The 20,999-nt window shown below is 41.0% G+C and overlaps 2 protein-coding genes across 2 annotated transcripts; both read left to right on the forward strand.

Annotated features, from left to right (window-relative positions):
• Positions 1 to 227: 227 nt before the first annotated feature.
• LOC142936816 (melanoregulin) lies at positions 228 to 2,759 on the forward strand. The gene is made up of 5 exons (XM_076080093.1): positions 228 to 316; positions 540 to 702; positions 1,064 to 1,154; positions 1,245 to 1,408; positions 1,958 to 2,759. Exons 1-5 carry the CDS (start codon positions 228 to 230, stop codon positions 2,141 to 2,143), a joined length of 693 nt encoding a protein of 230 aa, XP_075936208.1. The 3' UTR covers positions 2,144 to 2,759.
• Positions 2,760 to 5,147: 2,388 nt separating this feature from the next.
• tcap (titin-cap (telethonin)) lies at positions 5,148 to 6,603 on the forward strand. Its single transcript, XM_076080094.1, has 2 exons — positions 5,148 to 5,429; positions 5,697 to 6,603. Exons 1-2 carry the CDS (start codon positions 5,278 to 5,280, stop codon positions 6,085 to 6,087), a joined length of 543 nt encoding a protein of 180 aa, XP_075936209.1. The 5' UTR covers positions 5,148 to 5,277; the 3' UTR covers positions 6,088 to 6,603.
• The last annotated feature ends 14,396 nt before the right edge of the window (positions 6,604 to 20,999 follow it).

Here is a 20,999-nt window from a genome sequence, read left to right on the forward strand (position 1 = left end):
TTTGGGGATCAGTGACCTTTGCTTTTGTTAACTTTTTAGATCTGTTGGTCTTTCTGGTCATTTTTATCAAACCCTCTTCCTCTGAGATAAGATCAGACTCGCCACTGGAATCAGCATCACTATCGCTTGAAGAACCAAGGAAGTTGTTCTGCCATTCAAAGAAGTGAAACAAAGATTTACGCCTGGATTATCAACCATTGTGAACACCTACTACTCACCGACTCTAGATGGGTTCAGTCTTTATGAAGCTCTGCTGCTGCTGCTGCTGTGCTGGAGACAACGACGACGACGACGATGAAAAGCAGCCTTTAGTACCGTAAGAACACATTAGACAGGCCAGAAACAGAGAAGTCCTTCACCACATATCACTTTAATACACGAGTATTGTTATCAGTTACACTTCTCACCTGGGGAATATAAAAGAAAATCGCCCAAAAATGTCTTTCATAGTTTCAACGAGTGATTGTCAAGTGTGTCACAACTGATTATGCATGTGTGAAAGTGTGATAACTGTGCTTGTGTATTGGCTCACCACACAGCCAGGATCCGTTGGAGTATTTTAACCGGGAAGTCCAGAAGCGTCGCGATGAGGAGACCAACCTGTGGAGTGAGCCAGGCGACCGCAGCCACTCGGAGAGACCAGACGACCGGGTCCTTTACGGCCTGCTGCAGGCCAGGACCAAGACCCGCATGGGATCCACGGTATGTGAGGGAAGATGTAGACGAAATAGCTAGAATCTGAGGCTTCTTTCACTCGTGTTAAGCTTAAGATGGAAAAAGAAACCATTAACAACTTGCACCATAGTGAAAAAGAACTCCAGGTGACTCTAACTGGTGCAAAACAGGTCTTAAAATCTACTTACATGAGGTGCAAAAGAGTCAAATGAGTGCAAAAGACAGACAACATAAATGATGAGTCATCTCAAGCTGTGAACAATTTGTACGATCAGTTATTCAAACCAGCTTTGGGGCAGAAGGACAATGGTGAGCCTGTCCTACGAGAGAAATTACACCAAGCTGAAAGAAATTGTTTTTTTTAAAGCTTTGGCCTTTTCTTGTTCAGGGCTATCGCCGACTAAGTGTTGACATTGAGGCCATGAGAGATACCCGTCGAGAAGTCAGAGAGAAATGGAAGCAAATCCTGGAGAACTTGGGTAACGATGGACAGAGAAGGACTGGAACTGATATTTGCTTCTTCATACAGAGTAACCAGAAATGGCTTTTCTTTTTTGTTTTGTTTTCAGGTTTCATGGCAGAGGCAGACTCACTGCTGAATGTGTCTGCTGGAGCCTCACATGACCGTATGCGTAATGCCCCAGCAGCACGTGAGCTGCTTCATACGCTCCACACTGAGACGTCCGTCTTTTACAGCAGAGAGCCACCGCCAGAAAGATATCTCCTAATCCTGGTGAACTTTGAACTCATACCAATCCCTCAAGTGAGAGAGCCCTCGCTGTGACCTGGAGAATAGGGTTAAAAAAGAAAAAAGCACCCTTGGGTGGGGTGAGACATATCACTCATCCTAACCATGACCTAAACCTAAATGTGGGAGTGTTTACTCCATCCCTGTGCTCCAGGCCACAACGAGGAGTCCTTACCTCAACCCCTTGCATCAGTTTTGTCAAGGTCTATTTTCAAATAACTTAAGAATCCAAAACTCTATTGAGCCTTGTATCTCTAAAGCGAGGGGCATTATCTTATCTTATCTGCGTAAAATTGTATTTATTCTGATTATCTTTGTGCAGTTACAATTATCATTTTGAAGTAATCAAGATTGTACCCGTGGTTCAGATCACAGCCACCGGAGGACATAGGTTGACTTACTCAATACCTGTGGTGCAGTAGAGGACACTGCCACTGTAACACCCATATTGTGTCAAAAAACACGTTCGGTTTAACTGCTTCAACCACTTCTTCTTCTTCTTCTTCTTCTTCTTCTTCTCCTCCCTCCTCATAGGACCGTCTTCTGTATCTAGATATAGCTGAAGATTTTTTGGCAAAGGCGAAGCGCTTCTATCCTCCAAACGATGATTCTGACGAGGAGGTGCCGGGCCTGGCCATAAACCTGCCGCTGCTGATGGCCAGGGTAGAGGCCATGAACGGAAGAGCCACTGAAGAAGATGAGAGCGAGAGAGACGATTGAAACCTGAGTGACAGATCTTAAGACCTACTGGCTGCAATAATAACAGACACAAGGCAGGGGGCAGTAGTTATCAACCCTGGAGACCTGGATGACAGAAATGCATAGTCTTACCTCCCAGTGTCTGTTGCTCCTTCTTGGAAGTTTTAGGCTGAAAAATTGTTCCTTTCTCCATCAACTACCCAGCTTGAGTGCTATTCTGTTTTCTTTGGTCAAAATCTAAAAGGGCGTTGCAGATTTTCTGGTAAATGTTACCGTGGTGTCTTTTTTTCTGTCCACCACAGAGTTTTATCGAGTTCTTAGCTTGTTCATTGTTCAGCTGTTGTGAACCTCCAGGGTAGCGATGTTCCTTTGAGCAGAGCCTCTTTATGTTTTGTCCTATGATGATCAGCACTTATATCATTCAATCACATGATCGGTAACAACACTGAATAAATAGTCCAGTATGTCCGATTGTTCCTCACGAGAATGTGTGTTTCTATAAATAGCAGATGGAAATGTAATGTAGTTAAAATTGGTGGTGTATGTGACTGAGGTGAAGCATGAGGGGTTTTTTCCCCTCCGGGAATTTACTGAAAATGTGAAAGATTTCTAAGCTCATGTGGAAGTTTGTGTATTTGCTCTGTTGTCCAGTTTATGATGAAATAAAGTTCCAGTCTAAAACCTGTAGAGTGTGACATGTTAGTATAATGGATTTCCTGGGGGCGGCATATGTGAAGTGATACAAGCTTCCACAAGAAGAATTTGCATAACTGTCTATCTGCAATCCGAGCAGTGATTCCACGGAGACTGTGGCATGCAGAGCAACATTCTTTTGCAGTGGAAACAACGGGGGTCTTCAGTCTGATCCCTCGTGTGGCCCGTCGCCAGCGTAACCATGGCTTACAGTCTGATCCACAAACATACCTGATTGGCATCTGACCGTCCCGCTGGGACTAGACCAGGTTGCAAGTTGGAGTTGATGTTGTTGATGTTGTGGTTATGTAAGAGAGACACTGCTGAGAGCAGCCTGCCAGCACACTGGCTCTATCTCTCTCTCACACACACACACACACACACACACACACAGTGAAATAACTGGTAACACTTGACTCTAAAGTGCCAGTATGAAGCACAAATGTCAAGTTGAAGATTGTGTGCAGGAATCAATAGAAAGTTCACTTTCGCCTCAAGTGCTTGTAACTGCAAAGCTGTGTAGGACTCTTTATTCTCTCAAATGTATTCTTCTGTCACAAAATAAATGTGACTTACTCAATTTTACCTTATTTACCACCTCCTAACAGGCCCGGCCTTCATCGCCCTTCTTCTCCTCCTCCTCCTCCTCCCCCTCCCTCTCATTCCCACTCCCCATCTCTGTCTCACAGACGGCTCATTTAAATGCCACTTCCCAGCAGCCGTGGCAATGCTGTTATGCAACACAAAGTTCTTCCCAGCCCTAGCGTAGCGTGGTGCGATTGGAGTCATCGATGAGGACGAACTAACCCTCCACACCCCTGGCTTCATTAGCATAGCATGACTCACCCAAATACAGCAAGGAGGTGACAGCCATATGATGTCCTCCTGCAGTTTTAGCAGGTGAATACCTCAATCATAACAAAAAGTACTCTGTGTACTATCTATCTACTCAAGTTTACAATCTCAACACTGGGGGACGTTGTGTTGTGACTTATTAGGTTTCTGAAATAGTATTTCGTGGTTGCCATGGTATCATAACATGACTGAAGGCATGACCACAAGGATGCCTACGGTGCAGTTGCCCTCTTTCACCTCTCTGACACTGAGCAATAATTCAAATATGCAATGTCATCCTCCTGACAAGAGTACACTTGACAGGCAGAGGGAAAATAGCATTTAACTGTTACATGAGATACAGTATATAGGGCACGAATAGTCAGTGAAAATGAATGGCATCAATTTTAGCTTGATGTTTTGATTTGATGTCATAATTTGGCACAGATATAGCAGATTGAATGCATTTTTTTTTCACTACTACATGTGAAAGACTGTGTGATTGATCTTGTCATCAGGATCATTATACGTTATGTTGTTGTGTGTGTTATCTGATCTCTGATGATATCAGTACCTGACATGGATGAATGAGTCAGAGTCAGGGACCGGTAGTAACATCACACCAGCAGACAACTGTCAGAGGTTAGTGTGTGTGTGTGTGTGTGTGTGTGTGTGTGTGTGTGTGTGTGTGTGTGTGTGTGTGTGTGTGTGTGTGTTTCACAGTCTGTAACCTGAGTTGATTATGGCTTGCATGGCGTTCTGTCACTGAGGTAATGAATCACTGGGGATGGAGCTCTCACTGCTACTGGCAGCACACTGCAATGACATTTAAATAGGGGGGTTGATATTGTCACAAGGCACAGCTGTTGTAGAAACTCCCTGTGAACTGTATTATGATTTTAAAGTCCGCAGGATGTGACAAGCTACTCCATAAAGTTATCTAGCTTTTCACCTTTTATCTCCCAGTGACAGACCTGTTGTTTCTGACGCACACACATTTAACCTATTGCCTGAAATATCCTCTGCGTATGAAAAACAGCTGCATCATTGTTATCTTTCCACATTAACGAGGTGTCACTTGCTGCTTCGTGTACATCAGGACCAAACCCTTATTAAGAGTCCTCTCCGAAGACTAAACCTGTTGTGTGTGTCTGTCAACATGTTTGTATAATCTCCATACAGAGTGTCTCCATGATACTTTCCCTTCAAAGACATCGCGATCTGAAGTGGAAAATGTTGGGCTGAGTTATTACAAAGAAGACAGGGCATAACGTTTGAGAATCAGGGGATCTTTACCCCAATTATACCCCTTACCCCTCCTCAGAATGTGGGGGCTTTCAGCTTTTTGGGAATGAGACACGGAGCACTTGGTGTTGGATGTCAGTGCAGACTGATTGTAGTGTGACAACATGGATCAGGAATAGCAACAGAACATCTATAAAAGGACAGACCCGAGTCCAGACAGAGACAGCACAAAGAGATAGTGGGAGCCAGGAGATACAGCCAGCTGAAGCATCCCTGTTCCCTCGAACAAACAGCCTCCTCACAGACGCAACACCAAACCTTAAGACTGATCAACAAGATCGACTGGAGGCGATACATCCGAGACAGATCTTCCCACAGCAGAGATGAAGCCAGTGTGTACCGTCCTGGAGAAGCGTAACAGTGTGGTGGTGGGAGCTGAGCTGACCTGCAGCGTACAGGAAGAAAACAAGGCTCATAGGGAGAGCTACAGCGCTGACTGGCGTAGTGTCAGTCTCAAGACTCGACCTCAGGACAGGTGAGAGCTCACAGACCAAACAGAGAACATTCTATGTGTCACCAGTGAATAAGTGGTAAAAAATCAATTTCTATTAATTACATCCTGGCTGTGATTAAAAATCGTCCTTACCATCATCAGGATGGATTGAGATCTACTTGCTCATCTACTTGGCAATTCTTGGTGAAACTGTTCTCATATTGGAAGGCAGTTGTAGTCTAATTACGAAGGTAAATCACAATGAGTGATCCCACAGTTTCCAACAACTTTTTTCTCTGATGCCCGCAGGCAGACAATGAACATGAATGACGACTCTCGTAGGGAGACACTGTCCCGGCAGTGGCAGGCCCGTTCGCTGAAGCAGACCTGCCCCTCTGGTGTCTTCAGAGTGGGCACAGTGGAAAGAGGGGTGAGGGAGCACCAGTTGCTGCCAAAGAGAAAAACCCTCCCCTTGCCCATCTTCACCCCCGCAGAGCTGGGTGTCAGGCTTGGACGTGGAGCCCCACACACCGAGGAGGACATGCAGCCCTTCCCCATCCCAGACGGAGCCTGTCCCAACAAGAAGACCGTGGACGAGATCACAAGAGACCTCCCCCCAGTCAAGCCAACACTTATGGAGTTCTTCAAAGCGCCCAAAGACCTTGGGCGCTCCATGTCTCAAGAGGCCCAGAGAGGGTGAAAAAAAGAAGAAGAGAAAGATGGGATGTCAAGGAGAGACAAGTTGGGTGACGATTGGGAAAGATTATTCATTGAGCTGTGTGTGTCAGGAAAGAGCATGACAAGATATATATAGATTTATCTCTAGTGACATTCATCAAAAACCTTAAATACTGTAGATCTCTAGCACTATCTGTGTTTCTTGGCGAGCACAGCACCAGTCATTGTTGGCTTGTGGTGGTCAGTGGTATTAGAAATGGTAATGTGAAGGCATTTGCATTGTGATGGTGAGGAGGGGTGTGTGTTCTCAGCTGTGTCATGGGCTGATCTCTGCCTGTGCTGGCCAGCTGGTCTCACCATATCTGCCGATCTCTCTGTGGAACAGTTTCTTAACCACTCTGCGTTTTGTCTCTATTTTGTAATGAATAGTGCAAGTATCCTGGTAAATGAAAGTGTTCTTGAGGTTATCAGATTGAAGGACTATACCTGTAGTAGGTGGTGAAGGGATGCAATGACGCAGAAAGTGACAGATGGAAAGATGGGCGAGGGAGAGGGGAAGGGGAGGGGTGAGGGGTTGTTGGAACATGCCGTGATGTTGGTCAGTCTCTGATCTCCATGAAGAGCACAGAATGTTTTGGCATGATCAGACACAGCAGTTGTACATAATGTGTGTGTGTGTGTGTGTGTTGGCTGACACCTCTAACCAAGAGGACTGAAACTAATAACCTTATGTAGTAAGTGATCTGCTTGTTAGTTGAGTGTGCAGCTCATATATATATATATATATATGTATCGTATATGCTGTATATCTGATAGAAGAACAGATTAGCATGAGAATAGTGTTGTGAATGAATTTGAAATGTGTGCAATCATGTTGAAATATTTTCCCTAGATATTTATATTTTATAATAAAAGCCAAGCTGCTCTTCACTCTTTTGTCACTGTTTTCTTTTGGATACAGCATGAACATGTTCTCTTCACATTCAATGGTGAATGAAAAAAGCTTTGTGCCACAGTAAGACTTTGTTGAATGACACAATACTTAAAACAATGAAGATAAAATATAAACCTGAGTGAAAAGTAATCAAAGCTTATTGTAACCTGGTTTGCAAGTATTTTGGCCAGGCCGTAACATCTGTGATAAGGACTCTCTTGCAGCTTTAGATATTGGGTTCTGGACAGGAGAAAATGGGATTCAACAAAGAAAATAGGGGATAAATATTTCTTCAGCAAAAAATGGTTATAGCCAGACAATGATATGATGTGACAAACAAATTACAATATGAATGAATAAAGAAAATATGCGAATAACAGCAGCAGTGAAATGCATTTAAGGAGGTGCCATGATGCCAGACGGGCTGGAATAAATACCTAGGTATCTGTCACCCATAATTTGGATACATATACAATGTGAGAGTGTCCTCCACCCTCTGAACAATCCCCACTTCACCACTTTACAGCCCTCATTTATCTCTCATGTTCCACCACCTGTGTTTGTTTCCAACACAGAGCGCACTGTTCCCCTGTTGGTGTGCAGTGCTTTACTGGATGCACTGCACCACCTCCTCTTCATTTACTCTAAATCTATATGCTCAATCTAATTGATCAGTTATTACTTCTGCCATTTGCGGCCCTTCTTTAATCTCATTCCTCCTCTGATTTGTCTCATTAACTCCTCCTGACGTATCTCTCTCTCTCTCTCTCTCTCTCTCTCTCTGTCTCTCATGTCACTCTATCTTGTGTCTCTGTGATAGGCAACGTGTGGTGGTTTGATATTAATAGCTGGGTAAACATTGGCATTACCCTGGAGACAGTGGAGAGGCAGTCAGATTGGCACGTCCCTCTCATTTGAGCTCTTAATCCGAGTGTTCTATCAGAGATTTTGGGTGTGCTTCACCCTTCACACCCTATCTTTATAATTATACCCTTCCAAACTGCTGCTTAAATCCTCCCTCCCTTCACAGTTCAGTTTTCAAACTCCAAATTAACCTTTGAACCCTGAAACTATTTTCAGTGGGTGCCAAGAAACTGAGATGTTGTGTGTTGTCACAGACAAACCTTGTAAATTGACACTGAAATTCTAGGCCTCAGCTGCCTCAACTACATGGTTCTGGCTGTATTTTCCCCATCAGGTAAAACTGCTACTGCAAGCCAGTTAATGCAACTCTTAAGACTTTGCTTACACTGTGCATGATCTTAACACCTGTACCTCAGATGAAACCAGTGAAGAAAATGTGTAAATAGTATACCTTTCTTATTTAAACATGTTAAAAATATTAAATTCAAGGCGTGAATTACGCTGTTGTTGTGCAGTTTTCACATTTGTGTTGCTATTGTTGTCGTCACCTGCAGAGATGGAGTAGTGTGCCCTCTCATCCTTCCAGCTTCTCATCACAGTGTATTTAAAGACAAGGTCACACGGTGTTGCACGGCAATAGATCGTATGTGTTGTCACACGCTTGCTTATCAATATAGAAGTAAATCTTGCTTGCTCTTTGCCATCCCACTTAACATCTGCTGCTGCGCCCTAGTGGCCAATTTGGGTAATGCAGGTTGAAGAAAGTAATGGCATAAAAATTGCATTAGCATAGAACAACTTTATATTTATTTTGCTGTTTCATCTATTGAAAATGAACAAAATGTCAAATATGAATGTGAAATTATGATCTTTGAGTGAAGATGAATGATTTTTTTTACCTACTAGTTCCCATACAAAGAAATATATATATATATTTGGTGAGTGAACTGATTATCCTTCTCTCTTTTTCTCTGTTTCTGCAGCACAATTTTTCTCTATTTAAAGAAAAAGATAAAACATCATGCAAATCGAAAGCATCTGATTAACTCATATCTTCAGCCATTCACAATCAACAGCATTATAGTCACAAGCATCTTTCCCAATCAGTACACTTCTCATCACAATTACTGTAAAGCCTGTTGTTGGCACTTCTCTTGTCACCCAGCTGTGAAGGGCCCCATGACATCACAGGAGCGGCCCTGTTAATTGGCTATTGGCTGGGTGTTGCTCTGTGGTTGGTTTTACCTGCTGCAGGCGTGACGTCTTAGCGCTGCTGGGTGAGGGAAACTCATGAAAAGAAAAAATAGTAATGAGTGTGTTACATCTCCTTTGTGTTTACAAATGGGCAATGATTAAAGGCCCAATGACAACTGATACATAAAACACAGTTTAGTGTCTTCTTTACCATACAGATTTATTAAATGGGCCCCAGATGCATAATGTTACTACTCTGAATCCTACCTTGGGATTTTGAAGTTTGAGTCCTTCTGACTTAGGTGACAGAGAATGGAAAGCATTTCTCTTCATTCGGGTCTCATTTAGTGAGAAAAACGAACTAGTTGCTTAGTTGTGATTTTTATGCACACATCTTCTTTTTCTACATTTCTGATAGTGTTATTAAAAAGCCCAAGTACATCTCAGACATGAAACATCCCGTTCCTTGCTTCCCTGAACATCCTGTCTCATAAAAAAATAAATGTGTGGGTTGAAATCTCAACTTAAGATATGACAAAGCCAATAGACCATCTCTAAAAGCTCATCTGACTTGAAAAGCATCAATGTCCTTAAAATAGATTTCTATCAAGTTTTGCTTAATCTTTGCAATGTATTTAAATCAAATCGACAACATAACACCAATTTACTTTAATTACGTCCTGCCACACCTGCAGTAATTAACACCCATGTGTCTTCAAAGCTTGAGAAAGTTTGAGCTATTTTAGGAATGATTTTCATGGACTAATACACAGATTGAATCTGCCTGACACAGGTGAGCCTCTGAAGAGAAAATGTCTCCTGCCTTTAAAATCATTACAAAGTTTTCATTACTTAACTAACAATATCTTTCGTGTTAGAACCGAAAAAACCTTGTTTATGTATTTTAAGAATTAAGACTAACAACAAGTTTCATTATTTATTCACAAAATTATAAATGTAAATGTAAATAGTTTTATCCAACAAAGAGACTCAGTCCTCGATTATGTCCATAGTTTCCCAGTTCCATTCAACAAATAGGAGTTACATACTTATGTATTTTGTTTTAACATCCAACAGCCCAACAATTCCATGCAACTCACTGTTGATATCTTGAAACATAAAACACATTTGAGTTTCAACACATCAACAGTGAGGTGGGAGGAAACTTTGGAATTTGGGACGCTATCATATAGAACCTGACATTGTTTTTACATGTGGATTGGAAAAATGTGATAATGTGGGTGATACACTCCAACACACTGAACAAATGAATGTGAATTTTTCTCCATTCCAAAAGTCAATATCCATTTTAATAACATTTGACACTTTATGGAATGAACTGACCCTGATCCTTGTCTGATACCCCAGGGCCCGACGGAGAGCTGGAGTATCCGAACGAGCTGAGAGCCAATATGGTCATGTTATTCATGATGACCTGGTGCATCTGGGCATTCTGGATCATGAGCAGCTCAAGGCCTGCATATTGAGAATATTACACACACACACACACACACACACACACACACACACACACACACACACACACAGCACAATCAGCATGATCTGACTGTCCTCTGATTGTCTAAACTATTTCATCAGCCTGCTATTCTGTCCTCTTCCCCGGGGGGACTAGTTGATTAATCCACATTGTGTCAAACCGAGGGGGCGAATGCAATTTGTTCGGCAATAACTCATCTATATTTTACTCCTTCCAAGCTATTTGAAGACACTTCTTTGACCCAAGATTTAAGAAAGTCTATTCAAGTTACTATAATTCCACTGTCATTTCAAAACAAATGTTATAAATGGTGGTATGTATGTTTTAAGAAATATTTGTCACCCTGATAAATGATTAATGCTTTCCATCCAATATAAATGATATCTCTGGCCACCGGTTGTTTGTTAGCTCAGTGATGCAAGTTATGTCAATTTCATAAATAATAGAGCAACAGTGTCAGCTAATGTTAGTCTGAAGACTATTCATGCAACAAACATGTGACTCGTTCAAACGTGACGGCTTGAATAGCCTGGCCCTTATCTTTAACATTTCCAATAACATCCAGTTACTGTATCCTCTCTGGTGATATTGTCTGTATTGTCACCTTCCATACTTCGTCCACATATTTAAAAAAGTTATTTGTGTTGTCAAATTCAATGTTCTGTCCATGTTCAGAATGACAGCACCTTAATAAATCCAGAAGAGTGGCAGCTAATGTGCTGGCAACAATAGCAGTCAATTTATGTTAAAGGTATAATAAACATGATCATATCAGCCATCAAGTGTGGTTGTAACAAATAATAATTTAATTTCATTACATTATTTTTGTGTTGTGACATTCTCCAAACTTTTAACACATTTTCAAGCATTTGCACCAACATGAAAGCAAGTCGCTCCGTGCTGCTCAGGTCTTTTTGCCAAACAGAAAGTTTTGCTTTAATTAATTCAGTTTAAAGTAAGAGCACATGATTTGTTTTATAACCTGAGTAAACTCTAAGTGACACAGTCGCTGGGTTTAGGCAGCCATTAAACTGTTATAACCCAAAATGCACTGTACCAATTCTTTACATTATGTTTACTGCTGGAAGACTTTTAACCTTTGGAACTCTGAACTAAATGCTCCTGACTTACAAAACTTTATTTAAAATAAGTTAATTATCCTTTAGAAGTTGTAAACCAGGCTCTAAAACCTGCTGCAGCACTAGATTACACACACTCTTACTCGCAAACTCATGCGCACACATTTTATGCAATTGTCCAAGTTAAAGAGTAGACCATAAATAATATATCTGTGTGCTTGTTAGCAAGCTGGTAATGTGACAGACAGGCAAGAATAGCCGTGAGTGTGAAATCCTGAGATTTAGTTTGTGTGTGGGGTGACAGTCTGCTGTAGCCTCCTTGACATGACCACCGGGCCTAATGGAAGGAGCAGAGCCAGAAGGCATCATGGTCGCTGGAAGACGCTGCAGAATAGTGGGGGGCTGCTGGAGGAGAGATGGTGCTGTAATGAGGCTCTCTGCCTGGAGGCACGGTGGCTGAGAATAAACTCTATTTATACTAGAGGTGAAGCTCAACTCCACGGGAAGAGGGGGGGGGGGGGGGGATTGAAGGCTTATCTTCCCATAGGGAAGCAATATTAAAAACATTACTTCTTGTAATACTAGAAATGATTGTATTATGACTTAAGACTCAGTGCTGGGGGCAGCAGGTTAGTTGTTGCTAAGATAAAGAGCTTTAGCTGACTAATAACCACAGAAACGAACAAGTTAAAATAAGGCACACTTACAAGAAATATCCAAAAGGCATGTGAATCATACGGCTCAAAGTGGGGTTAAATATCTTCTGTCCACGCCATATGTGAGAGCTTCAGCTGATATAATTTACCAAATCCTCGGTATGTAATTCTAACCTGTTTCCTAAGATGCAGAGAAACACAGCAGCAAGTTGCCATGGTGCCAAAACACAAGCGACGGCCTGCACACATATTAAAATACACTCACCCACACATACACGCACTCCCCCTGCCTGTGATCACTACATTGACCTACAGTATGCAGTACAGGCTGTTTGTGTAATTATTCTCACTTTGGAAGCCAAAAGCAGAGCAGCTGGTAACTCAAAGAACTACAACTATAACTATGCATCGTCTAAAAAAGAATCTGCCCACTCAGGACTTTTTTATGATTCACTGTTTTTCCAACAGTGAATCACAGTGGATGTAAATAGTTTGTATTACACCTATCAAATAAAAATATCTTTTAATTGTCAAAGTAACAGATCTGCGAATATAAATGAAAACCTTGCTAGATCTTCCAGATACTAATAGTCTGAATGAGGTAAGACTTTACTGAATCAAATATATGAGTCAAAAACTAATCAACATCCAAGTGAAAAGTAATTATGATGCTAATTGGACATTTTGGGATTTTTGTTAGTGATTTTAATCTGTGTGCTAATTATTTTATTTTCCAGCACTAAAATGTCATGAGCAAATGGAGCACTTAGACATGTTTCAATAGTGCTTTTCATTTAGTTTTAACTTCTAAGTGTCACGGTTTTGTGTTTTGTGTTTAATTGTTTCTTCCGTTTTATTTTGACTTTCCCTGCCTCTTGTGTCCTGTGTTCACTTCACTTCCTGTCCTTGTCTATTTCCCACCTTTGTGATTGTCTGCCCCGCCCTTGATTGAACCCTGCTGTGTCTCATCACCTGCACCTTCTCAGTGTATTTAAACCCTGTGTGTCCCCTGTCTCATTGTTGATTTGTCTGTTGTGTATCCTGGTCCGTCGTGTCACCAGCTCTGCTGATGGTATGTTCCCCGTTTCATCTCTGCTCTCCTCTGCCGTGTTCCCTGTTTTGAAGTTTTGTTTTCTTGGACATTTTGTTGCTCATTTTTGGACTCCTCTGCTTCCCACGTTTTGTGTTCAACATTTTCTTTATCATTAAAACCACCAGTATTCAACCCTCGGTTTCCCCGTTTCTCCCTGCATTTAGGTGTGTCCACTATGACGCCTTTAAGCGTGAGATATGTGAACAAAGAGATGGTGCTGCTTACATTATGGCATGTGGCTCAGTTACATAATAAAATATTTATATGCTACCTAATGGCTACAATGTTACAACAGGTGATAACATAGACTTCATCCTTAATCAATAACCTAGATATTAAAAAGATGTGTTTAGATTAGACACTTCATTTTAACCCCCCAATTACTATTTATCAGTCAATACAAGATTGATTCATCGATGGGCCCTATAAACAAATGAATAAATAAATGGACTTTAGCCTATGCCCACATATATAATAAAAGATCTGGCTTTGTTGAGACTGTACATTTATCGACGTCCTCCTGGGACAGTGCCGAAACGCACTCACACAACAAACTGCTTTCCATCTCAGAATAACTCAACATAATCATACAAATATGAGATTACTTTTCCTGATTTCATCCTGGGATTTTTGGGGTAGTGTATATAGACTATTAGGAAACAAAACAATAACAAAAAACGGATGCATTTGAATACGGATTTGGATTTAGATTACCATGAGAACGGTAGCATTCGGGTCAGCCTTACATGAATAACTCTTTCAAAGATCATAGAACGAAATCAAATATCTAGAGATAAATGGAAAATACCAGACTAAGCTAACCTTTTAACATGTGACTCGAGATTGAGGCTGGGATATAAATTAAAGCCATTTTGAGCTAGAGTGCCCAGAGGAGGCATAACTTGGCCATGAATGTGCTCAGGGACTAGACGATAAGGATTTCCATTTTGGAAGAGTTAAGCTTTTTACATTAACATGCTCTCGCTATGTTTGGAGGCTACAGTACATTCATTTGTTTGTTCGGGCAAAAGTGAACTACGTGTGAATGATTGTCTATAGCATATGAGAGTTTGCCGTGAGTCAAGTGGGATTACCTGCAGCCCAAGCAAATAATACGCCGGTAACTGCACAGTAGCCACTGCTCTACAGAACAACGCATGCAATGTAGGCTAAACAATATTACTGCATGTTTAAAGCCACCTTCCTGATATGTAATATTAGCTAAACCATAGCATTAACTATATAACTTAATGGCGTTATTCAACTCGGTTACCAGTAGTACATTTACTAAAGTACTGCACTTAAGTACAAATTTGTGGTACTTGTACTTTACTTCTACTCCACTACATCTCAGAGGCAAATATTTTACTTTTTACGTCGCTACATTAAAAAAAACGTTTTCATACCTCAAAATCAGTCAAATTTGTTGAAATTAAATCTTCTTCATGTGTTGACTGAAAACACTGACAAGCACATGCAGAACAGGTATCATCATTCTAGTTTTTTCCTGATAATAGGAGCCGAGTGTGATACAGTTGTCATGGCTTTGAATTGCTCCCTGTCTCCCCACAGGTGATTTTCTGGTATTAATATTTAAGATAACAACGATAAGGCTACTGGTGTGTGTTTATGGAGTGCTCAGAACGCAACACAGCCAACAATCCATGCAAAATACCGGTTAGAGCCTAAGAGCTTCGCTATATGGCAGACGACCCTAATTAGCACACATTTAGTGTACCCCTCTGCCTTCCAACTCTCCCTCCCTCCTCAACCCTCCCCACCCCTTGTCAGTAAAAGGGGCCTCTACACCCCCATCACATCTACAGCTCTGTAATTAAAACGCTGTAATCTGGGTGGATCGTCTCTATTTTTAAAAGCCCCTGTCATTGTGTGGGGTAAAGTGACACAAAGGGAAGCATCAAGCGCTGAAAGAGGAGGAGGAGGAGGAGGGGGTAGGGGGAGATGGGAACAACCTCAGCAGCAGGTGATGACCAACTCTGTGAGAGATGAAGAAACTAATAAACTAAGTTTAATTGGCAGAGTGGCCAAAAGATAATTATCATCCTGTTATCCAGTGCAGCCCACGTACTTCACATCAACTCTTTTGGAATAACAGATTGTTTTTTATAGGAACAAAAGGAAAAGAAAGAGACGCGCTTCATGCATTACCAACACAGAAATACAATCTACAACTTGTAAATGTTTTAAGAGATAATCAAATAGCGTCATCCCTGGACAACTTTAACAACATAAACGAAGGCTGGACAATACTTCAAGATCATAATTCATCATCTTTATATATTGCGCGGCCATTTGGCAGAATTCTGGAAATTGCAGTTAAAAGCTTGTAAAATATGTTATTAAAGTATTGTTTCCCACATTTAAAAAGTATCATGTAGTGTATAAAAGTTAACAATTTGTTTGTCAACACCAATTTCAGTATTTTATGTGATGTTGCATACAATAGCCATATTGCAGTGTTCAAATCATTTTCTGAAATAAAAGTCGCAATACAACATTATGCTACATTACAAGTAAAGGTCCAAAATCCAAAATCTAACATGACGAGAAATACATTAGTATTAAGAAAAAGTACTCATTATGCAGAATATCAGTGTATTATTATTATTATTACTGCATCATTATTGTTATTTCCACCAGGAGAATCCTGCAGTAGCTTGCTTGCGTCTGTGAGTGAGTGTGCCCCTCTCTTTCTGTCTACGGCTAATCTCACATTCTGCTGCAGCAGACTGCGTAATATTTTGGGTGGCCAGTTATGGCTGCATGCTCAAAGACCTCTCGGGGGTTAAGGTGACTCACACTTTCTCAAAACACCCTTTTACCGTCTGTTTTACCCGGCCACAGCTGACAGCATCGCTGCTAAAAATTGCTTTTATGCCGGTGAGATGGACCTGAGAGCCTTCAGAGAGCCGGTGGAGATATCTGCATAGATTTAAATGAGAGCTTATCAGTTGTGTGATCCATGCGACTTAACAGGTCTGATACACTCGCAGTCTAGACGGGGGGGTTAGCCAATTGTGGGTTGTCTTCATTTGATCAAACATTACAGCAGTGGTTGTTGCAGACACACATGGCGGCACTCCACTGAGTGCACCTTTCTAGTTGTTGGTGTATTAATATGAAGCAGTGCTTTGATGTTGTAGTTGGTCGGGGTTAAGCTAATTTTAATATACTTAATATACTGTTGGGTAATTTAACCTATATCAATGCATCAGTTTATTAAATGAATCTTATGTTTTGTATGTAAAATCCTAATCTGAAAAGTAATTTTCTATCTATAGCTACCAAATCAATGTCGTTGAGTAGAAGTAGAAAATCAAGTACGAGTACCTCAAAATTGTGCTGTAGTTGAGTACTTGAGTAAATGTACTTAGTTAATATAGTACTAATTATAATTCTTTCAATCATGATATCGATTTAAACCATACCACCAAGCCCTCAATTGAATTAAAGTCAGGCCACAGAAGTAATATCTAGATTATTAGAACATTTTCAGGAACCACATATGCATATATGACATATGTCAAATATAAATGAGACCCGCTATAGGCACAGGCTCCTGAGGTATGATTAAATTAGGTGCACTTCTCAGTAATATTTAATCCCACATGCACACACACGCACACACACACACTCACAGAAATTGTCATCAGTGTTGGTTTAAGGGTTAACTCATTGCATTATGGGATCATTTATTTATACCCCATGGGTGGAGAGGGAAGGCCATGCATGGAGATGCCCAGCAGTTCTCGCTGCATCAAAGCTAACAGCAGTAACCGCATTAGCTGGATGTTCCGCTGAAGGCGTGAAAAGCAAATAGCATGGCGTCACTGTTGCCTAGAACTTCTTCCAATGTTATCCTTTTCATACGCTGGGGTGTCACAGTTGTCGCTGTCGTCAGTCGGGGGATGGTGACAGTTAGACGGCAGATTTGAAGTTAAAGCTGTTATCATTAGTCCATAAGTCCCCCCCTCCCCCCCCCCCCTCTTTTGCCCTTCACCCCCTGCGACATCATCAGCTCAAGAACATGGCCATTACCTTTCTCCGTTCCTATGGCAACACCACCCTGCAGCCCTTGTGTTGGTGGCAGTGTGTGTATGTGTGTTCACAATCACGTGTGAGTGTGTGTGTGCATGGGCATGGCGCAAGGTTTGTTTAGATAATGTCAGCGAAGAGTAACAATCAATTTTATTTAAGGTTCTTTTTTAATGTCCTCTTGCTCTCTGTTCCTCTGCTAAACATGCACTGCTCACAGCCGCAAGAAAGACACCATTCAACAATAGATATTGAATGGTGTTGCAATCCAGTAAATGTTGGTGGGTTTGTACTAAGTTTACAGCTTTGTTGTAATTATTTCTGATTGATCCCTGCGGCAGGTGATTAGTAAATCTCTGATTCGAACAACTGGACAGTCAGAAAGGCTCTTATTTCTTCTCATCAGGGCTATCCAATGTCACTTCGACCCCTTTAGGGAAGCAGAAGTTTGGAGCCGTCTCAGTAGCAATGTTCTGTAATGTTGAATGACATAATGACAACATGGATGAGATGAAATGACATGATATCTAGAGTCGACGAAATAACAAGATTGACATGACAGAGCCGAAATAGACTGAAGGGCAGAGACGAGAGCGTGGATGTTATTCTCTCTTTGGCTATCCGCTGTCTGGGATGCAGGGATGAGGTAGAAAGTTGGTTGTGCTCACTTTTTCTCATTGTTTGTGCACGCATTGTAAAGCGTCAATATTGTATAACCTTTTAAATGTAATCTTTTATTCTGTTTTTAGGTTTATTTTGTAACATCTGCCTCTTGGGACTACGGATGAAAAATAGCCTTTTGGCTAACTCTGGCACATTTACAGAAATGTTTTTATTAATGTGCACTGTCCCTTATCAAATAAACCAATAAATAAAATAAAGAGAGCCAGAGAAGCAATGTGAGATAAGGCTTTGAATATATATCCTCTCACTCTCTTCTTTTTCTCACCTCCCTAAGGAGTGCTGACTGACAGACGCTTCCCACCACCTCCTCCCTCGGCTGTGGGCAAGCTTTGTACAGTGCCTACCACCAACTCAAGCCAATTAACACATGCAGACTCCTAAGTTTATTAATACATAGTCAACTAGTTAGACGCAGACACCAATTATCTTGCACCCGGTCATTTGAATGTAAGTGCTTGGGGGAGGTGTATCGTAGAAAATGGGAAGGATTTGTAATGATGCTGCACAACAGTGCACCAGTTTATGGTCAATGCAAGGGATTTTCAGCGGAAATCAATGGGATGAGACACCCACCATCCCCTTGAGAGGATGCGGTCATTAGAGAAATGCATATTCAATCATTTGAAAGAATGAGCTCCCATTCTGTTGGGTGTTTGCTTTTTGTTTATTGTGCACTTGATTAGTCTTATGGTAATTGTCCCCAGCTAAGGCAGCCAAGATGGTGTCATTGTGTCTCAACTTCGTCTCTCCAGTGCTCCTCTCTGAATGCTGACTTAATCAGGCACAACCTGTGCCAAGCTTCCTTCTTCTCTTTCGATCTGACATCCCCAGTGCCGAGCTGTCTCCTCGCTCTGACTGGATCTGTGTGTGTATCCAGATGCAGGATTGACCTGGATGTGATCCTCGATTAAATACAGAAATGAAAGCTGGTTTAGTGCAACGTACGACTCGCCATTCCTCATGAGAGTTTAACCGTACTGCCGAAGGCCTCCACAGACAATGAGCCTTTGTAGTATTATGCTTCATCTGAAACTTTCCTTCGGGTTGGAGACTCATTAGATAATTCAATTTTGAATTTCCTCAATGAAAACAGTGAGTGACTGTTGTACCTATTTTGCTTCTTTTTCTCTGAATGCAGAGCGGAATCAGACGGTGGGGCCATCTGTACTGCTATAGATTACACTACCACTGCTTTCTCTGTTTGTTCTGATTTTATTGCAGATATCTATTCCTTCTGAATATGATTAAGATCTTTACACAAAGTAGCACATGTGATATCTAAACCTGTGAGTACTAAGTATTAGCTGGGCAATAATCCAATATAATGATTTATTGTCCTTCAATGGTATATCGGGATATTCACATTTATTTATTCCAGGGGACTTTTACTCCCTAATGTCCATGCATCAACAGGAGAGGTTAAAAATACACAAATGGTGTATAACTTATACAGACAAAAAGGCCTCAAGATTTGACAAAATTGTTATGCATTGTAGGAAGAACAGTTTGTGGTAAAAAAGTTTACTAAAATGTAAATTTGTTTAAAACTGATAAGAGCGATGACCGAGTCTATTAAGTTTAGCCTGCAGGTCACTAAAAGACCAAGGGTCGTAGTAATATAGACTCCTTTTTCCAAACAGTCTGGAAGTCCTATGCCTGGTCAATTGTTGTTTTTTTGACTGTAGGTATTTTGTACATGTACAAATATAGAGCTTAATGTTCATGGGTAACCTGCCTAGAATAGCCTTGTACATTAAACAACTTTTAACGGTGATAGAGTTGCATGAGTATTACTGGTTGGAAATAGCATAGCATCAGTTAAAAGCAGTTTCAATTAGGGCATGCTGCAATTTGTTAAAAATTAGACTGCAAATTGACATTCGCAGTCTCAAAAGAATGAGCAGAGGAATACAGGACCGTATCATCAGCATACATATGATGCATTGAGTATTTCATCGCTGAGAATGGCAACAGAGACCAGCAGCTCCATCAACAATAAGGCCAATGGGCAGGAGAAACTATTCTGTAACAGAGACCATGCAGCTCCATACACAGTGAGATCACAGGGCAGGACAAACGCTGCTGAGAACACTTGCAGAGATCAACAGCTCCGAGAAGACAGCAGACCTGTCAGTGGAGGAGCAGACAAACAGGAAGGCCCATAAATCCCATAAAGGGCACACACAGAAAGGAGGTAGTTTAAATGTCCAAGTAGTCCAATTCACCCTGAAATGGATTAATCGAAATATATCAAACTTTCAAATAGCATTGAAGTAGTCACTGACAAAAAACACTGACAGTCGAAATCTGTAAGATAACGCCCCATTCATTTGAATATAACAGATGGAAATTAGAGGCCTGAAAAAAAAAAGTTCTTTGAAAAACGTTTTTCGAATAAAAACCCATTCATTTATTTAACTATATTGACTCATTTATATACATTTACATATTTTTAAATATATATTGCCTTGCTTATTTATTCCAGGATTTATTTCATAGGCTTCTTTAAATATTTATTGAATAAAATGGCATTCCATATTTTTCCCTTATAGCAGAATGATAATGGGTGCAGACAGACCATTCTCCAGCGCTGACAGTGCTGTGGCGATAGGTCTGACTGCCATTTCTGGCAAATTTATTTCCCTTTTATGTCCCAGAGTAACATTTCCACTGAACTATTTCTAAACTAGCCCTGTTGGCCCCATCTTGTTCTTTATTATCTCCTAATTCCATCCATTATTACACTAAACATCACGTTTGTATGAATTCAACAGCAGTACTGGTTTGTAGTCTCAGGAACACATTTTTGAGAGTGCATACAGATAAAAGGTAAGATTAGAGGAAGGGACAGAGCTGCTGGAGTGAAAACACTCACA

Source organism: Anarhichas minor, unplaced genomic scaffold (genome assembly GCF_050575085.1).
Source record: "Anarhichas minor isolate MPS153535 unplaced genomic scaffold, ASM5057508v1 ptg000007l, whole genome shotgun sequence".
NCBI lineage: Eukaryota > Metazoa > Chordata > Actinopteri > Perciformes > Anarhichadidae > Anarhichas > Anarhichas minor.